At 39.0% G+C, this 19433-nt stretch overlaps 3 protein-coding genes and 3 pseudogenes across 3 annotated transcripts in view; 2 read left to right on the top strand and 4 right to left on the bottom strand.

Annotated features, from left to right (window-relative positions):
* LOC111347678 (uncharacterized) overlaps positions 1-19433 on the top strand; it is a 724620-nt gene that overhangs the window by 75767 nt on the left and 629420 nt on the right. The window lies entirely within an intron of this gene.
* LOC148737665 (uncharacterized) lies at positions 1997-4772 on the top strand (annotated as a pseudogene).
* LOC148737664 (uncharacterized) lies at positions 3589-5590 on the bottom strand. Its single transcript, XM_088747380.1, has 2 exons — positions 5457-5590; positions 3589-5279 (listed from the first exon to the last, which is right to left on the bottom strand). Exons 1-2 carry the CDS (start codon positions 5576-5578, stop codon positions 4025-4027), a joined length of 1377 nt encoding a protein of 458 aa, XP_088603506.1. The 5' UTR covers positions 5579-5590; the 3' UTR covers positions 3589-4024.
* Positions 7850-9946, bottom strand: LOC148737663 (uncharacterized). Its single transcript, XM_088747388.1, has 2 exons — positions 9698-9946; positions 7850-9558 (listed from the first exon to the last, which is right to left on the bottom strand). Exons 1-2 carry the CDS (start codon positions 9869-9871, stop codon positions 8536-8538), a joined length of 1197 nt encoding a protein of 398 aa, XP_088603514.1. The 5' UTR covers positions 9872-9946; the 3' UTR covers positions 7850-8535.
* On the bottom strand, positions 10966-12747 carry LOC148737662 (uncharacterized; annotated as a pseudogene).
* LOC148737661 (uncharacterized) lies at positions 12873-18350 on the bottom strand (annotated as a pseudogene).

Raw genomic sequence — 19433 nt, 5'->3', positions numbered from 1 at the left:
TTTCTTTTTCCTCACTAACTTTAAGACCTCTTTATCTATCCATGGAGGTCTTGGCTTGCGTCTAAGCTTCATCTTTGGTACATGTTGATTGACTGCCGCGAGAACAAGATCTTGGAAATTCGCCGTACCTGAGTCAATATCCTCACAGGATATGTAGGAATCCCATAAAATGTGAGAGAATGTATTTCCTAGACCATCAATGTCAGCTTTATCATATCGGTAAACTAATCTTTGACTGTTTTTCGGCCTGTTGAACTTTTTCTTGATCGCGAAACAGACTGGGAAATGATCTGAATCAAATCCATTTGGGTGCACAGTAGCTCCTTCGATGAGTGATTCATGATTCGTCAACACAAGGTCTAAGATGTTACCAGATGATAAGGTATTAGTGGCACTGGGACGAGCGATATATGGGTTTGTTTGGGTGAGAAAATGGTCATCCAGGATTTCACAAAAAGTTTCAGTCAAATTGTCTAAAGTAGTTGGTGATCCAGTAGACCAATCGACACAGGGAAAATTAAAATCGCCAGTGATAATTAAATCAGCGATTCCTGTACCAGAAGCTTTATTGAGAAATCTCCTGAATTCATCCAAGAACGTCTCTTCAGCGTCTGGTGGTCTGTAAAAAACTGCAAATAATAGACATCGTGTATTACTGGTCTTTAATTCACAGGCTAGCATCTCCGCATTTACGTCAAGATCGTATCTCCGTACACATGGCAGGTGTGATTTAGTTGCGAGCAACACTCCTCCACCACGCCTACCACGTCTATCCCGACGGAGAATACTATAACCCTCAAGATGTAGATCACGGCCTTATTTGTAATGCGAAATCGCTTCAACCGAAAGTGGATGAATTAGAGTGCATTGCTGAAGATAAAAACGTTGATGTTATTTGTGTCACAGAGACTTGGCTATCAGAGCAAACTCCTGACACTGTTGTAAATATGCGGGATTATATTCTGTTTCGAAATGACCGGCCACCCCATGCTGGCGGTGTAGCCGCTCATGTCAAATGTAGCATCCCATGTAAGCGGTGGCTCGATTTTGAGCTTCGTGGCACTCTTACGGAAACCTTATGGCTTCAAATAAGACCTCATCGGCTCCCTCGCCATATCTCTATAATTTTACTCGGAGTTATATATCATCCACCGTACGCAATGGTTGCAGATAATGAGAAATTATATAATCATCTTCAAAGCGTAGTAGATGCGTACCTTTGGGACCACCCGGAATGTATGGTCATAGTCTCAGGAGACTTCAACCCAAACTCGACCAATGTTTCGGACATCTATATTAAGCGCACGTGCGGACTTTCGCAAATAGTATCAGTTTTCACGCGAGACACAGGCACCCTAGACTGGTGCCTAACTAATCAGCCTAAGCTATTACCAGTTCTCCAACAGCTTCCGAAATGTGGATTCAGCGACCATTTCTGTGTGTATATTCACTCGCGTGTCTTTAAGACCACCCTGGCTAAAAGAACACTAACTCGCCGCGACACGCGTCATAGTCGTATGAGAGATTTTGGCCAGTGGCTTACGTCATTTTCCTGGGACAGCCTTTTTTCTTTAAGATCCTATGCTGATGAATTTGAGTTTTTTCATTAAACTCTTATGAACTCTGTTGAATGTTTCCTCCCGCTTAAAACATTTAAGGTCCATCAAAGAGATAAACCTTGGATAACCAACGCGATCAAGATTGCGATCAAGAAACGGCAGAGATATTTAGCGCAGCATGGGAAAGACTCCTTTCAGTTTAAGCTTTGGCGTGATAATGTTCGATGACCAGGAAAATTGGTACAGATTTATTTTTTGTGCTCGTCTAACCGATCTCTCTTTTTCTAGTACCTATTTCCTTCAGAAGAGGAAAAATATGCGCAGTCGATTGCACGTAACTGTTCGGTTTCCTTTGTTTACATAATTTGACGTGCCAGTGTTTAATAGAGTAGCAAAGCCATGACGTCACGTTTCCATGACAGCATTTTTCTCAGTTCTAAACAAACGCTGAGGTCGCGTTGTGTATGGCGCCATATTAATCATGGCCTTATTTTCAATCTCTTCTTTGCTATCTTACTTCGAAGATGAAAAGAAATCTATCGCAAAAGGGGAGAACCACGTCAAATCTGATCATATAGAATGTTTTATGTATAATCAAGGCATTCTTAGAGGCAAAGTTCACGCTAGTATGAGATCAAAAGTCTACGAGGTTACGGTACGTAAGCTCTCTTGTATGTTTATGTTTATATTTTGTGAATCGGTTGGGAATCATTAGATCAATTATAAAAGCTACTCAATAGCTTTAATATCTAAATTATAGGCTCCGATGTATATAATATTGACTTCATAAAGTATAGCTCTTAGCGCCTCTAAAATAGGATCCGTTCGATGGCTGTTCGATTGGAGCGCTGAGAACGCCTGAGAGCTATTTACAACCAATAAAATCACTAAAAGAATAAAAATTTTTCTTCTTCTACTTTAGATATTCGTAGATAGTAACTTGAATATCAAGTCGACAGAGTGTGAATGTCCTAAGGGCGCTTTCAAGTGCAGTCATGCCGCAGCTGTGTTCATTTACGCCATACATCATGTTAGTCGTACGGACATCGAATGTCGATGGAACAAGCCAAAAAAGCCAACTTGTCCTACAGTTCGGGACGTCACTGAGATGTTTCCTCCTCCGAAACAGTACTGTGCTCTATCGAGAGAACCTACGCAAGCAGATCGTTCATCCATTTACCGATCGTTATGTGAATATGGAAAGTTCACAGGACTATGGTGGATTCTGAGCCCTGAACCTGAACCGGTGACGTTACCAATGCTTACAATCGAAGAAATAATTTATTCTGATGGCTTCCTTCAAGCCCATGGAAAGGAAGATCAGCTCTCTTTTTTTAAGGAAAAATGCAAAATCCAAAGTAGTACTATACAAGAAATAGCAAAACTCACAGTGGGTCAAAGAGAGAATCCAGCATGGTCAATGCTTAGAAAGGGAAGACTCACAGCTAGTAATTTTGGTCCTGTCTTAGCAGCCAAGAGAGTTTCACAATCACTCTTGAAAAGACTCATGGGCGAGTATGATTTATCTGGAGTCAAAGCCATCACATGGGGAGTCAACAATGAAAAGGAAGCTGTGAATGCATTTGAGATGTCACATTGTTTAAAAGTTGAACCAACAGGAATTTGGTTTGAAGAGTCAGGTATTCTTGGTGCCACACCTGATGGTCTAGTTGATCAAAAAGGTATTTTGGAAGTAAAATGCCCATATACCTTTAGGAATTCAACCATAGAGGAAGTTATAGAATCAGAATCATTCTATTTGGAGAGGCGAAAGGACAAAATTGAGCTTAAGAGGGATCACAAGTCTGGGTATTGGCATCAAATTCAAGGACAGCTCCATCTCACAAACAGAATGTATTGTTATTTTGTTGTGTGGACTGTCAAGGGCCACGTAACTTTGGTCATTCATAGAGATGAGGAATGGAAACCTAATCTTGATATTCTAAGAAACTTTTATTTCCATCATTACTACCCTAAAATGATTGAGGGGTAATTATTATAAGTGTGAATACATAAGAGGAGACATATACACTTGTACTCTTTATATTTATTCTACCTTATGTGGAAATGAGAAATTAAAAAATAATGTTACTGTTCAACTCTGTAGAACAATTGAAAAGATTGAAAATTATTAACTGTTAATGATTCTCTTCTTCCCTTGTACAGTTAGGATTATATGAACTAGGAAAATAATCATAGAATATCATAGTTGTTAAAGTTATGAGGAATAACCTATATCTATCCATCTATCTCAATTGTTGGTAGACTACTTTTCCAAAATAGAGACAGAAACTAGAGTGATGCTTTCATGCCTATTTAAGTAAGAATCACACCCTAAGTAAAGAGCAAAAAGTAGAAAAAAAAAGAATTGAAGAGATTGCCATAACTTATTGACTTTTTATTACTGTAACTATTGAATCTTTGTAGTCATCGAAGACATGACTTGAGCCTCTCTTGAGAATTTTCTACTCAAAAAATACATTTGTACAACCTTCCTTGATTAACGGAAACTGCAAATTAACAAGAGCAGCACAAAGCTGAAAAATTTTTTCAGAATAGCATCTTAGGTAAGAGGGAATAAAACTTAAAATCTTAAAATCCTTTAACCTGGCGTTAGCCCTCTCTACATGGATTCTGCATTTGGCAATCGACTTAGTTACTTTTATTTCATTTTCAGTAAATTTACCATTGTTTAAGAATGGGGGAATATTTACAGACACACCCCTCGGAACTATATCTTGGATTAGAAAGCCCTTGTCAGCAAGAACAAGATCTCCTGGATAAAGGTGTTTCAAAAAACCAGACATTTCCACTATAGCCTTATCTGAAGTTGATCCAGGGTAAAGGTTAGAAACATATGTTATGACCCCATTAGGTGCCACACCAACGAGTACTTTAAATGAATTCATACCTCTGTATGAAGAATAAGTTGCACTTTGATGAGTCATTAGGCCAGGGGTTGCAACTTCAATGTCTGTGCAATCTATTATGATCTTACAAGAACTGAACTGTGTAAATGATGACGGCAAACAAGTCTTATTTTTCTCCCTAGAAGGTACTGTTGACATCAAAAAAGTGAACAAAATCTCGAGCAAGAGATGAATAAATGTAATGACAATATTAGATATAGTAGTTTCACTGCATGAAAATAACTGAGCTATATGAAGGTTCGTGTAATTCTGTCTAATCTTCATTAAAGTTATGAATATCTGGTCTTCAAAACTTATTGATTCCACCTTCCAGCCATGAAAATATATTATTGAGTCTTTGAATCTTAAAGTATAAAGTACAACTACATCAAATACTTGCTTAGTTGGAAGACCGGTTTCCATGCGTATTACATCGTCACTTAACGTAGACACTGAGTATTTTTCTCTAAAATATTTTGACTTCTCTTCATGTTGTTGAAGGTCATTTCTCAGCTGCTTTACTTCTGCTTCAAGGATTATCTCCGAAGCAGTTAAATCGTTGAGTACGTCCCGTTCTTGATCTTCACTTTCGTTGCTCTGCAAGGCTTCTCTCATTTTTTCGATGTCGACTAATTCCTTGCCATCTGTACTTTTTTCCAATTTCTTCTTCTTCTTTGGTGGCGGTTTACTGCTAGAAGGGAAAAGTTTTCCTTCGTTGTGCTTAAAAATCTCTGGCCCAAATACCTTCTCGCCATTTCTGAAATGGCAGCTGCAAACACGGCTGTGTTTGCTTGGTTCTCGATCTTCTCTCCTGTTGAAACATATAGAGATGTGGAATGTATTTAGATCAGAGTTGGATTTTGTTAGAAGTAAATCGAAACAAGCGTCAATCCAACAAGTACCATGTTTATTAGTCCGAAAGCCACAATACTTTAGTTTAGCTGCGATATTCTGGTTTTACAGTATATATGTAAGTTAAAATACAAACCTTAATAATCTTCTCCATCGATCATACTCAGATTTTTTCTTTTCTTTGCTCGGGAATGCAAAGAAGCGACAGCAATGACTCTCAGACTGGTGATTACATTCGGGTGCGAAACACTGAACCATTTCGCCTAATTCTCCAATATTTTAGATTCTGCAAGATATTATGGCCTTATCCTTCTACTTCCAGCATAACTTGAATGTACCACGAGCGTCAAACAAGGAGTTCAAAGTCTGTAAAACGGAGCTCCACATGACGCTTGCGTCCGCCATATTGGATAGAACAGTTTGTTTAGAACTGAAAAAAATGCGGTCATGACAACGTGACGTCATACTTTGCCACTCTATAGAGTCCTAAAGTGCTTACGTCACGTTTCCATAGCACCGGAATTCTGTGGTCTAAACAAACCAATATGGCGTCCCTAGCGTGACACATTGTCGTTGACCTCGAGCACTTCAAGAGCTATAATAGCGCATTTTATCCTCCAATAATAGAAATAAGATAAAGAGAGTCAAGATAACCTTTGGCCTTACTATTGAAGAGTATAATAAGCGGACAAAAGCACCTGGTGAGCAATAATTCGAGTCAAAACGCCACAGAGACGAAGTTTGCGATGGGCCAGTGTTTTCATCCAGATTGCAATCACACATCTGAAAGCCACTGCTGCTGATTCTTTTCGTTTCCAGACCAGAAAAAACGTAAAACACTCTATGATAAGTGGATATCATTTGTAAGGTGAGTATTTTTCGAATAATATATATTTCAATGCTGTACCATCGATTAGAAATAGCTGTTTTTTTATCTCAAACTGATTCACAATTAGCTGTTTCTCTTTCTTGTCTTATTTGTTTTCTCGCGGCTTTGCCTTTCCTTGTCTTCAGTCTTGATCTAAGATTATTTATTTACTAAAAAACTATATGATAGTTGTGAGTATCAAAGCTTTTACACTAACTAGTATTAAGTAACAAGCTCAGAGAAATACTCGCTTCGCATTCACGTCTTAGACTACAAGGTTAAGCATGTAACCAACTAAACTTTGGGTTTTTTAAGCGCAAGTATAGTAACTGCTTCTGTCTTTTTCTGTTATAGGAGAGGAGATAGAAAGCCCAGCAAACATTCGCGACTTTGCAGTTGTCACTTTAAAGATGGGCGAAAAGAAAATATGCCTACCATCAGTGACAGAAACAGGCACAAGCTGTTTGATAGTTTGGACTTGCTGCCAGGTACAGGACCAACACCTCCCAGTACACCTACCCCCAAGAAAAAACGGAAAGTGTCTGCCGAGCCCACGAAATTACCAACTGTAGCATCTGTGCTTGAAGAGATTAAAGAGAACTCTGAACCATGTTCCACTGAATGCTCACAAGAGGAAAAGACAAGTTCCAAAGAAGCTCTGCTGTCAATAGAGCTTGACATGACTTCAACAGAACTTGCTAAACACAAGGAAATGTAAAGTTACTATAGTGCACACTACTCTGCTAAGAGCTTGAGCCCTGAGGTGATACGGATGGAGACAGGTCTACCCACTAAGGATGTTTTTGATATTGTTGTGGGATATGTTTCAAGATTCAAGGGTGAAATAAACTATTATGCTGGATGGAAGGTTGAGGCGATCACACTTGAGGACCAGATATTTGTCACTCTGATGAAACTGAAACAAAATTATACCAATCTACATTTAGCCCAGTTGTTTTCATGCAGTGTTGCAACTGTTGCTAACATAGTACTAACTTTTGTCCATGTTCTGCATTCTCTCCTGTTCAAAGACATCATGACAACCGTGCCATCTAGAGAAAAGAACAAGATGTGTTTGCCATCCTCTTTCACTGAGTACAGCAGTTGCCGCATTGTGATTGATTGTACAGACATTGAAATTGCTGCACCTAAGCTCAAGTCCCAGCAGAATGCTACATATTCCAGCTACAGGGGAATGAACTCTTTCAAAGTCATTATAGGGGTTGCCCAAAATGGAGTTATAACCTATGTTAGTGATCTTTTTCCTGGCTCAGTCAGTGACAAGGTCATGGTTAAAGAGTCTGGGTTTTGTAAACATTTGAGTGCTGGTGATCTTGTTCTGGCAGACAAAGGTTTTCTCATCAGCGATGTAGTTCCAAGAGGTGTTTCAGTGAACATACCACCATTTCTCAACAATGGAAAGTTTACAGAGAGTGAGGCAAGGGCGACAAAATCAATAGCTTGATGTCGCATCCACGTAGAGCGTGCAAATGCAAGACTTAAGAGTTTTCGCATCCTTGGCTTCATCCCAGCATTTTTGAGGTGCCATGCTGACAAGCTATGCCAACTGTGCTCAGCTCTTGTTAATTTGCAGTATCCATTGATCAAGGATGGCTGCGAAGACTTTGAATTTGACTGAATAGAACTTTTTTTCAACTAAATTATAGTACAATGAGTTTTTAATATTATTTTTGTATTACTAGAAGCCCCACTGTAACAGATCAAATGGTATTGACATAGCTTTGGTCAAAAATATGATGTGGTCAGTTTTACATTTTTCTGATATTCATCACCTTTATGTTCATTAATACAAACTACTATGTGTTCTGTGAAAATAGATTATAATGAAATCCAGTGACATTCTTAAATTGTCATTTCAACTAAATCCAGGTCAGAGGCATGTGACCAGTATGGAATTCTTTTGTCCAGTAGTTCCAAGTGTGAAAGTCGTGCTGGCTTAAAGGTTTTACTTTTGTGTCTGTGAAGCTGGGAGCCTGAGTCCAGGTGTATAAAACTAAAGCCACACTTAAATTAGCTTAAGGGATGGTGAGAGGTAGTCAGAAAAAATAACCTGTGTCTGCATGGATTTTGTTTTGGCTCCCTCCCCTTCCCTTTGCATTGCTATGCAAGCCTACTTAAGTGTGGCATAAGTTTTATGCACCTGGGCCCTGTTGAGTAACCAGGATAAGTGTTACCAGCTACCAGTAGCCATTGGTTGCAAAAAAAAAAATTGTTTAAGCTTGCTTTCAGGAAGAATGTAATTTATTATTAAGTTACTATGCTAAATGGAAAAATGTGGGTTCTTTATCTTGTGTCTCTATCTGAGTGTAGAATATGTAATGTTATATTAAGAAATTAATGTATGAAATTTAAAAAAATACCTTTTAATCTTGATAACTACACTATCCTTTGTGGTCCATACAACAAAGTAGCAGAATTTGCGCTTTGTCAGGAACATCTGGCCTTGACACTGATGCCAGTAAACATGTGTGGTAGACAGCGTATAATTCCCTTCCTTCTCCTCCAAGTAAAAGTCTTTGTGCCCACAAGCTTCCTTGATTGTCGCATTTCGATGTGTGTAGGGGCACTTACACTCAATCACCGAGTCGTCTCCCACAAGTCCATCAGGGGAAGCACCCAGAACTCCCGACTCGTGTAGCCAAAGGCCGGTCTGTACAGGTGTAAAGTTTGTGATGTTGGTGAAGGATTTCAGGGCCTCAGTCTCATTGTCCTGTCCCCATGCAATTGCTTTAACTCCACTCAAGTTGTATTCCCCAAGTAGTCGCTTGATAAGAGACGGTGTAACTCTTTTTGCCTGGAGGACAGAGCCAAAATTACTGGCAGTCAGGCGGCCTCTACGAGCTTGGTGCCATGCAGGGCTGTTTCGCTGGCCAGCTGTGAGGGTGCTCACAACATTTATGGTTCTCTCCTCTACTTTGGCATTCTCAATCAAGTACTCTAATTGCTTTTCCTTCGTAGATGCCATACGGAAACCTTCTGAGTAAATGATATCTTCAATCGTCTTGATCGGGAGAGGGGTAGCAGGTTGTGGTTCGGGACTCAAGATCCAGCAGGTCCCTGTAAATTTGCCATAGCGCTTTAGTTCGCTGTACAGCCACATCCGATCTTCTCGGCTAGGATCGCGCGCCAAAGGGCTGTAATCCTTCTTCTTCGGTGGCGCTGGAAACATCTGGCTTGCAGACTGTACGCTTTCTGCCTTTCGCTTTCGTTTCCATTGGCATTCCAGGTCCGTCCTGCTAAGGTTGTGGATGCCATAAATAAATATGGCTGCCGCGTGACTGCACTTGAACTCGCCGCGAGGACACTCGCATTCTGTGTTTTTTATTTCAAGGTTTTCATCGAGATAAATCTGATAAAAAGATAGTTCGAAACAGACACGTAAGTTGCAATATATATTCCGCAATATAAACGTTAAATTGGAGGTGAAATCGGGGTTGGGAGTTCTTCGAATTGAACATACGTGTTGTGATCCCAAATTGGCAACTTACTGTGACTTTGTAGTCCTTATTTTTCATGCTTGCTTGGACTTCACCTTTGATGACTCCCCTGGAATAAATAAAGCTTTGGACATGGTCGGATTTGAAGTGGTTTTCTCCGCGATCAAGCGATTTCCGCTCTCCAGAAAAGAAAGAAACGAGTGAGCATATCGATAAAGACGCCATGTTTGAAGTATGAGTTTAAACTGTTTAGACCAGAAAAAAATGCTGTCATGGCAACGTGACGTCACACTTTAGGACTCAATTAAGGGCCTGATTACATGAGCCGAGCTGGCCCGGTTAGCCGGGCTGATTTCTTTTGTTTTCACGCTTTGGCGAACACCAAAACAAAACAAATCAGCCCGGCTAACAGGGCCAGCCCGGATCATGTAATCAGGCCCTTAGTCACAAAAAAACCTACGGCTGCCGGTGCTCGTTCTTACTTGATCTTTAATAAAGGTATTCAAAGGCGAAACAACATAAACAACTGGACGAAATGACAAGGAAGGTTCAGGTCGTTGACTGTTTAACTTCTCGAAGAGTGAAGAATTAAGAAGATGAAAAATCAAGGATTTACCGTATCCCGTCGGTAAAACGGCCACAACATCTCTGCCCGAATACATCGCTTCTAAACACAGGACTTGTTTGGGTCTTAAATTAAGGTTACAATACCAACTCCGACATATAGCGACTTGAAGGCTGCTATAAAACGTGGCGACCTGAACAACGATAGCGTCGATTTGAAGATGACAAAGGATATGGGGCAAAAATGCAGCAAAAGAACGACTCGTCCCAAAGGAATTGTTTTTGCTCTCAAAACACGTGACCAGCCTAAACCAGGGTCTCTCTTCACTCGCTCCAGGGTGCGGGAAGATAAGAGACCCTGGGAACGAGGTTGTGGCGAGTCAATTATTGTTGTCACGCAAACTACGCCGCTTCAAATTATTTATTTAGTAAAATATCACAGGGTAACAATCTCATTTTACGTGCTGCGCTATGATCGAGAAGGATTTGGAAAAGACTCAAATTTACAAAAGCTATTGAATTTGAATATGATCTAGCCTGACAATTAATTACGAAACTTTCACATAGCAAAAGAATGACAACCCTGAATGTAATGTGAAACAAAGTTCTGAAGGAAATATGTTTATTGATACAAGAAGATATTTTAAATTGTAATCTTTATATCTTGTAGAAAGAAATACACTGAAGTAAATAAATAGAAGTATGGTTTTACCTAAACATAACAGCTAAAAGCTTGTTAATTATTTGACTAACAATGACGTCTGATTCATCTATGCAATTATTCTATCAGTATAGAGAATTACTCATTTTAAATACAAATTTCATTTATCTATGTATACTTCATCCTGCTCTTAAAACTATCAAGCTGCAACCTTTGGTAACTTTTAGTTATTTCAAGAAATGGTGTTAGAATCTGGAATAGCTTGTCTTGTGAAGTGCGCCAGCTATCAAAATACAACTTTAAGAGTAACACTCATTTCCTCCTCTAGAGACTCGAAAAATATGACGGTTATATTGGTTTGTCTACTTTAATAGCACAACTATCAGACCCCACAGCTTGTTCTGTTTTCTTGCCGTATCTTAAATGTATATATGTAGTTGTAATTTGTCTAGAATTTTGAATCTCTTGCTTTGTAAATCTTTTTATTTTATATTTTATAATATACGTATTTAACACTGCCCCCCTCGACTAGCCTTTGCTACCTGCAGGCAGTGCATATTTTTTGTAATATTGTAAGATATCATTAATATATATCATTAAACTATCAGACTAAACTATCAATAGAAGACAAATCCATTACTAAAAGAAAAGCATTGTGTCAACATAAGCAAAATGCTGAGTCATTAGTTATTAACCCTTTGACCCCTAACAGTGACCAGCATCTAATTTCTTCTTACAATATTAACCCCAAATTAAACAAAGTCACAAGAATGAAGCAAATAATTACTAACTGAAGAAGCTCTTGATTGTTAAACAAATTCTCCTTGTCAGCACCTTGGAAAATGTATTGAGAACAGTATGGAGAATATGCATACTGTTGTTAGCATGTCAAGGGTTTAGTGGTCAAACCTTTATGTACACAATTCCAGAAATACATTAGAGCAGAAACCCTGCCTCTAAAATGGAAGTCAATTAAAAAAAAAATTGGTTTATCAAGTTTTGTATGTAATATATCAGTGCATACCAAGTGATATCAGTGACATTACTTTTGCATTCCGACAGGTTTAACCTGTCTAGCAAACATAGCTAATTTAACCAATTTTGCACCAATTTTAAAATATTTTTCTTAGTAAGTTGGCATATTACTCACATTACTGGTACACAGAATTTGTTGAGAGCCTAGTTATCATTCTCATAGGAAGTGTGCCTTATTGTGCACCAACTTGACCAAGAAAAATGCACTTCACATCAAATATTTTGGGAAAGTTAAACTGTTGCTTAAAAATTAATTCAAGTACCCTTCCCAAGCCAATGCACCTTCAAGGCGCTTACCTAGAATTTCCTTATTACCTGCAGTGCTTAATCCTCTACTATGTAAAGCTTCCTTTAAACCAGGTACTGTCATCAAAGTTGGATTGATAGCTACACTTCTTACCTCAGTGGCATTGCAGAACTTTAGATGAGACCACAGTGATAAGTTATCAGCAAAGCGAGTATTGCACTGTTTACAGACAATGGGTTTTAGTGCACACATCACTGATTCTGTCGCACCTCTGCTGCTTGCACAAGTCACCCGGTCAATACTAGACAAACAAACTTGACAACTGAGCAAATCATTTTCTTTATTTCCACCACAATTTCAAACATTTGGTTGGTAACAGTGTGGTGGAGAACATCATTAGTAGTGTGAGGTATAAGAAGAGGGCATTGGTTGATGTTCTGGGAGGTAAAATGAGTGAACATAATTACTTCGCATTACTTGCCACCATTTACCAGTGGTGGTGCTTACATTTGACTGGTTAGTTAAGGTCAAATCTTCCCTCACTCCAGAATGTTTGGCCTCTTTAGCCTGCAAAGAGACAATGCCATAACCCATCTTATACCTTGTAAACAGCAAATTTGCATGATAGGGAATGGTATATCCAACTGTCCATGTTGTGACATTAACACAACAAATGTACCAAACCTGCGGTGTACACTCTTAACTCACGTACTCGAAAATTGTCCTTAACAAATCCTGTTTTATTCTCCTCCTAGTTTTCACAATGTCTCTCTTAATTTCTGCTCTCACACACAAAAACTAATTTATCATCTCCCACGCGTCTCCTGTTACAACCTCGTGATCTAGCATACACGTGCTTATGCAACTTTCGCATTGCATCACCTCTGAAAGTATCCCCTGTGTGCTTATGCAACTTCCGTTCAACTGGATGAAAAAAGTAAAGACACCGAGTTAAAATACATACTACACATTTCTTCCATTTCTGCAACCTGGGCAGAATTGGTCTCTATTCTATTAAAAAGTCCCCCTGCATTCTTCAGATACTCACTTATGATAATGGTAATATCAAGCCAATGCAATGGCTTGATTGCCAATAAGCCTAACTGGTAACTTGTTACACCTGTTCTAGCTTCATCACTAAAATGTTCTTTTACTCTTGAAGTCCAGTATCCCAGTCCACATCCCCCCCCCCCCCCCCCACCCAACTGATGTATGCCTTGCATAAGGAAAACTTCTCTTCTGCAGGTATTGCTTTAGGTCCACCTCTGATTTCTGCAACATCCCCTGCTTCCTAGCACGCTCCCCAACACTGTCTGTACCAGAAACCCTCAAAAAAGTCTCTATTCCCTATAGGTTTTCTCAGAGCAGAAACAAAAGGATCAAACTTTCCTCTTTCCACTGCCTCTAAGTACAGGAGATCAATATAATGTTGTCAGGCATTGATCTTACAATGCATGGGTTCTGGCCTTAACCTGTCTGGAAAATGCCCAATCCTAGGAAGACCAAACTGTTGGATGCTACTTTCAGCCGTGAACTGTAACTTTCTGGAATTTCTATTTTTTTCTGAAAGGTTTGGGGGAAGAGAGGCAAGAAAATTGTTTACCTTTTCAGTATTAGAGGTTCTCATATCCTTAGTGCAAAGTTTTCAGGTGTCATCTTTACCCACTCCAAAACTACCCCCATAGTGTTCATGTTTCCTTTATGAACATTTGCATTTGGAGAAGGATACGTAGCTGCCTGGTTGAGTTCATTAGCAGCCCAGCTCTGCCAGGACATGCCTGCTCCTGGCTGAAATTCAACAGTGCACCCTTTGTAACAAACAGTCAAAACATTACCTTAAAACATTTTCATCTCTTCAGTGAGCTGCTTCCAGAGGTCATGCATTATTTGATCTTTCTCTTTTACACTTACACCTGATCACCAAGGTTCCAGCACACCATACTTCCAATTGACATTGTCAGCTCATTTGTTTCAGTAGCTCCATCATCTGAAAACTGAAAAATTAAATGATTTTCATTTTCATCGAACGAGACAAGTTTACAAGAAAGATGGGGAACTCTCATGTGCAAATCAATAATCATAAACACCAGGCCAGTGACTGTGCAAGAAACACCTGATGCCTCTGGGATCTGTGTGACATGACCAATGTCTAAACTTTTAACAAACTTGTCAACATTATCATCTGAGAAACTGAGCTTGGGTAACCTTAAGTGAAATCCAATACATTTAATGTTACATAGCAGCCAGACTTCTTTAAATTAACTTTGTGTTTTACAGACGAGATTTATATTTTTAAGTGGCACGGACTGTTTCAGTACATCTTCTGAATATTGATAATCATTAATGGCTCTCTCAGAAATACCCTGAAGAAATTGGCCCCTCATAGACCACTTTCATGAATGGCTGCCAGATGAATATTCTTTTGTTTAAATTTAAATTAGCCTTTCTGGCCTCGTTCTCCAGTACTAAATTCAAAAGAATACATTATCTCAAGCGAGGCCAGAAAGGCTAATTTAAATTTAAAGAAAAGAATATTAATCCAGCAGCCATTTATGAAAGTGGTCAAGGGTTTCATAGCTTGCATTGGCAGCCAAAAAATCCCATGCCCCATCCAATAGTGTACCTATCGTAGACAAGTTGTTTCGTGGAGCAGTCAGTCGAAAAGCCTGATTTTTCTTTCTCCTGCCATGGAAGTGAAAGGCCTTAGCCACTCAGTATAAAGAAAATAGGTTGGGAAGCTTTATCCAATGTGAAATAAATGACTGAAAAAAGCTCTTTAGCAGAGAAAAGCACACAGAGAAAATCACGTGCGACGTCGTAAAGATTACAGACTTACTGGAGGTCTCTAAAGAAGTGTGGGCTCTGAAAAGGCCCTATTTACCAGGCTAGAAACGTGGAACTTGGGGACCAAGTTAATGCAGCGCGGGAAAAGATGCCCAATTGCGTCATAAAAGATGTGAGGTCAAGGTTTCCTAACCCTCCAGGCATTCCTTACACGGGGCATAAAAGGGAATAAGGAAATTCTCATACAGATGCCCATGTCAAGGAGAGCAATAAAATATTATAAATAACAATTGAATAAGTTCATGAAACATGTACAGTCAAAAGAAAATTAAGAGGTGGAAACCTCAATAAAACTGCATGGAAATTCCCTTGAGTAATACCTAATATTCATGAATACTTCACTACTTAGTACCAGCAGTTGCTGTAATTATTCTTTCCTGGTTACCTCACATCTTTTACAAGACATTTGGGCGCCCATTTAAAGTTATCACACGAAGTCAGAATCACTAGTAAGCAGAGTGGACATCAGTTATTTAAATTAAAAAAGGTAGATCAGATGGTTTCCCTGAATTTGAATGTTCTTGCAGTAAGCACCCTGATCTCTGCCGGAAGATTCGGATGCCTGGCATGTTGGTACATCTGCAGAGACAATACTTCTGTATTCAAATTTTCATTCTGCAAGAGAAATAAGTCAATAAGAAAGAGTAAGCATAGCATTCAAAAGGTGCCAAAGCAATTGTGCAGAATTAACAACAGCATAACTCTTTTAACCAATCAAGAATGGCTAGTTCCATGTGCATGTTGAAGGTGTCATCCCCATAATGGATCCGCTTAGAAGCATAAAACTAATGAGAATCACTGAATGGAGAGATTCAATCCAGTATGTTTCCCTACACTGCAGAAGGTAACAGATTTTGAGTGGCTTTTTCTGTAACTGGAACATGAATTTTTTGCAACTCTTTCAAGGCCTTTACTGCAACAGCGCTAATTTGGAAAAGGCAAACTTTTTCAGGCAAAGAAACGAAAACATACAATAGCATGTGCTAATTAATTACCCGCATGTAATCATATGCATGTCTATATGTTGAGGTGCCTATAATGGGCTTTCCTATTTGCAGCTACAGCTTCAGGTCTAGTAAAAACCTTTTGCTCATTAGGTCGCCATTCTGCTTGCACTGTGACTCTGCATGGCAATTGACATGATTTTCCTGAGTCATAAATAAAGAGAATTATAGAAAAACAAATTAATAGATCAGTATTAAAAATAGTAAGTATAATGCTTCTGGTTTTCCATTTTTACAGAAAATTGAGTAGTCTTTGAGTCTATGAATTATGCTATGTCTTGTCAGAATTACATAACACAATGTGTTCATAACAACAAAAATTAATAATCATAATTTTGGTTTCGTGAAATCGTACTTTTGAAGGAGTAACCTGAGAAAAACTCTTTGTACCTTATGACTACTACACATTCTCTCAATAAACAGTCATTTAAATTACCTGTTAATGGTCAGCAACAATCAGCAGATTAGCATGAAATTCTTGCTCACTGAGTGGACTCTTCTTTGCGCAGAAGTACACATCAGAAATAAATAAAAAAAGAAAAAAAAGAATTACTTTAGTCACACTATAAAGGAATTTTCTGTCCTCCATACTCATATTACATCAATGGTAGGATATTATTCAGGACGCAAATGTACTGTACCTTGGGTCTCGGTTAGAAAAGTCAGCAGCTTTTTCGTCATAGGGACTTCATGGCTCCCTGCTGAAGTTTCACTATCCCTACTCCAGTTTACGACTCCTAAAACTTTTTTGGTTCTAAACAGAATCAGTAAAAATAAAAATATTTTTACGAATAGCATTGAGTGTATCAAGGTTCAACATATCACACAAAGAGTTGAAAAGCATCTTATGAGAAAGAAAGGGCTGACACCATCGTGTGTGCTGCTGATCTACTCTAATCATGCCTTGCATCTGTAATAACACACTACAGGAAGAAATGGTAGATATCAAAACATAACATTGAACACATTTCTGTACTCACTAATCTCTAAGGGTTTACAATTTGATATCAGATATTGTATGCTTAGATGTGCTAGTCAGCAGAACTTTGCAGAAGTCTACTAGATCCCATGCATCAAATTGACTGCTTGTAGAGATCCTGGCTTGCAACAAGGAACAATTGAACAAAACTCAAGCATGCACCTCCCCTACTCTAAGACTGGTGTATAAGTATGTGGCCAAAGACAAAATAAAATTGAAATCAACTTGTATCTCTCCATTTACAACATAACCAGGGGTGTGTTGTCACTTCTTCCTGGGCAGCAGACATGGACTCATTGGAAACCCTATTCACAATGTTTGCATAACAATGCTTTTCCAAGACTGTTGAAGTAATTTAAAAAACAGGTATCTTAGAATTCAGGTAAGAGAGAAACCAAATAAAAAACTGCTCAGTCCATTTGAGGTATTTTTGTGGAGAGATCATCATTTAACTTCCTGTAAACTGTTATTGTCTGCCATTTGCTTGCAAGAAGAAATACAACATAGGAGGATTAGAGAAAGTGCCTTGAAAATCTATGAAAAACAGAGGCAGATAAGTGACCAGTTACAACAAAACTCAAGAATACAGAGAGAGCGAATTTCAGAAAATTTCCAGCAGAAAACGAAAAGGTAATTACCTCAAATTTACATAGTACTTTGGAGGACATCCTCCCATGATAGAGGAGTAGAGCCACTTGAATGAATCTCCACATACACATGAAACTGTTACGAACACAACGTGACTTTGTCGATTGAAGATTAGTAAATCGCAATCAATGAGTTTTCCATAGTAACAGCATGATGTGGAGAGAGTGTTACAAAAAAAAACAACAACAACAAAAACAAAAAAAAAAAAAATACAGAGTTCGCAGAGCTTCCTCGCTGAAGAGATACACCATGTATATGGGGTCGTTCTCTGCTGAAGGCGCGGTGATCTGCATTCTTTGTGGTGTATGTTCTGCATGTGGAGGGGAAACTGGAGAAACAGCATCAGAGGAAGGCAAAGAAATACCCAAAGATGGAGTGGAAGACGCTAAAGGAAAAGAAAACCGTGTGGTAGATGGTGTAGAAACAAGAGAGGGGTTCGGACTAGCTGTGCTTCCAGTTGATGATAAGCTCAGTTGGCTCGATGTCAGTCCTTTCCTCTCCATTTTCTCCTCAAAGGCTAACAGAAGAGCCTCCATCAGATCCGCATTCTGTGTACATGAGGTTGTTTTTGTTAGATTTAGCGCACCTTTTGCCATTTTGACGCGTTCCTTGATGCCAAGAAGTCTGCTCTCTTGAGGAAGCTCTCTGTTGAGAGAGAACTGAAGACCTCGATCTGTTGGACGCTTTTTCTTGCGCATAGATGGGTTATTTCTGTCAGCCATAACGCACAAAATTCACAATAAATATCCTTCGAGCAGCGACAGCTAAGAATGTTGCCGAACAACCACTAAAGTTGTGAAACTCTGGCTGCTAATCGCACTTACTTAGAGCCATTGTCAGCGATAATATTGCGCATGCAGTATTTATGACGCCGCTAGTCTCAGTGGGAATAATCTGAAGGCTCAGCCAACCGATGTGTGCAAGGGGCTTGAGGATGTAAGCCGAAGTTACACGGCGCGAGTTTTGAAAAGACAACTGTACGACTGCTCGCACTTTGAACGGCCGAACGATGTGTTGGTGCCAAATAAAATCACAATAAGCTAAATTATGGGAATGAGAGTCAACAAGACTCACTATCTTCTAATTTTTGACCAAAATAAAAATACTTTTAATGTGTCTTCCATGCACACCATTTCACTTATGGTCAGACCGTTGGTCGCAATACTGGATGATTCTTTCATTTCAGCTGAAATCAAGGAGTGAAATGGCACAGAATCCTTCACCTGGACCTGGCCGTCCAAGAAAGTATAATTGTAGGGTTGATCATTGTCCAGTAGCCATTTCACCAGAGGGACTTGACAATAAATCCACTAAGGCTTCTTTGGGCAGAAAAAAGTGTAAGCTATGTTATGAGTTTGACAAGAAGCAAATGAAAACCCCCTGGCAGTGTGCAGTTTGTAATATTCCCCTCTGCCTTCAACTTGATCGTAATTGTTTTCAGAGGTGGCACACTGCTGAATGTGATCATTTAAGAGATTGATATATTTGAGAGCCTAAGTTTTAACATGTAATTGGGTTTTTTGTTAATTAAACTGCACTTAATTCAGACAATTATCTTTTGTTGTCATTGAGTTTGGGTGTTGTGTGACACTCTATCCAGCTTGCTCATCACAAATTTTATCTTTTTTTTGGTGCAACTGAACCTTAGTAAGGTGTATATTGGTAGGGGAAAATACCCTAGCATATTTTACAGAGTTTTCAACTCATATTGCCAATGAGGCATTTGAAAGTTGCATATCTAACATAAGTTGTAAAATGAGCATGGAAAGCGTGACAAATTGGATGTCACCTGTCAATCAAATAGA

Source organism: Stylophora pistillata, chromosome 2, assembly GCF_964205215.1.
Source record: "Stylophora pistillata chromosome 2, jaStyPist1.2, whole genome shotgun sequence".
NCBI classification, from domain to species: Eukaryota; Metazoa; Cnidaria; class Anthozoa; order Scleractinia; family Pocilloporidae; genus Stylophora; species Stylophora pistillata.
Note: the sequence above shows the minus strand (reverse complement) of the source record. Positions and strands in the feature narration are given on the sequence as shown.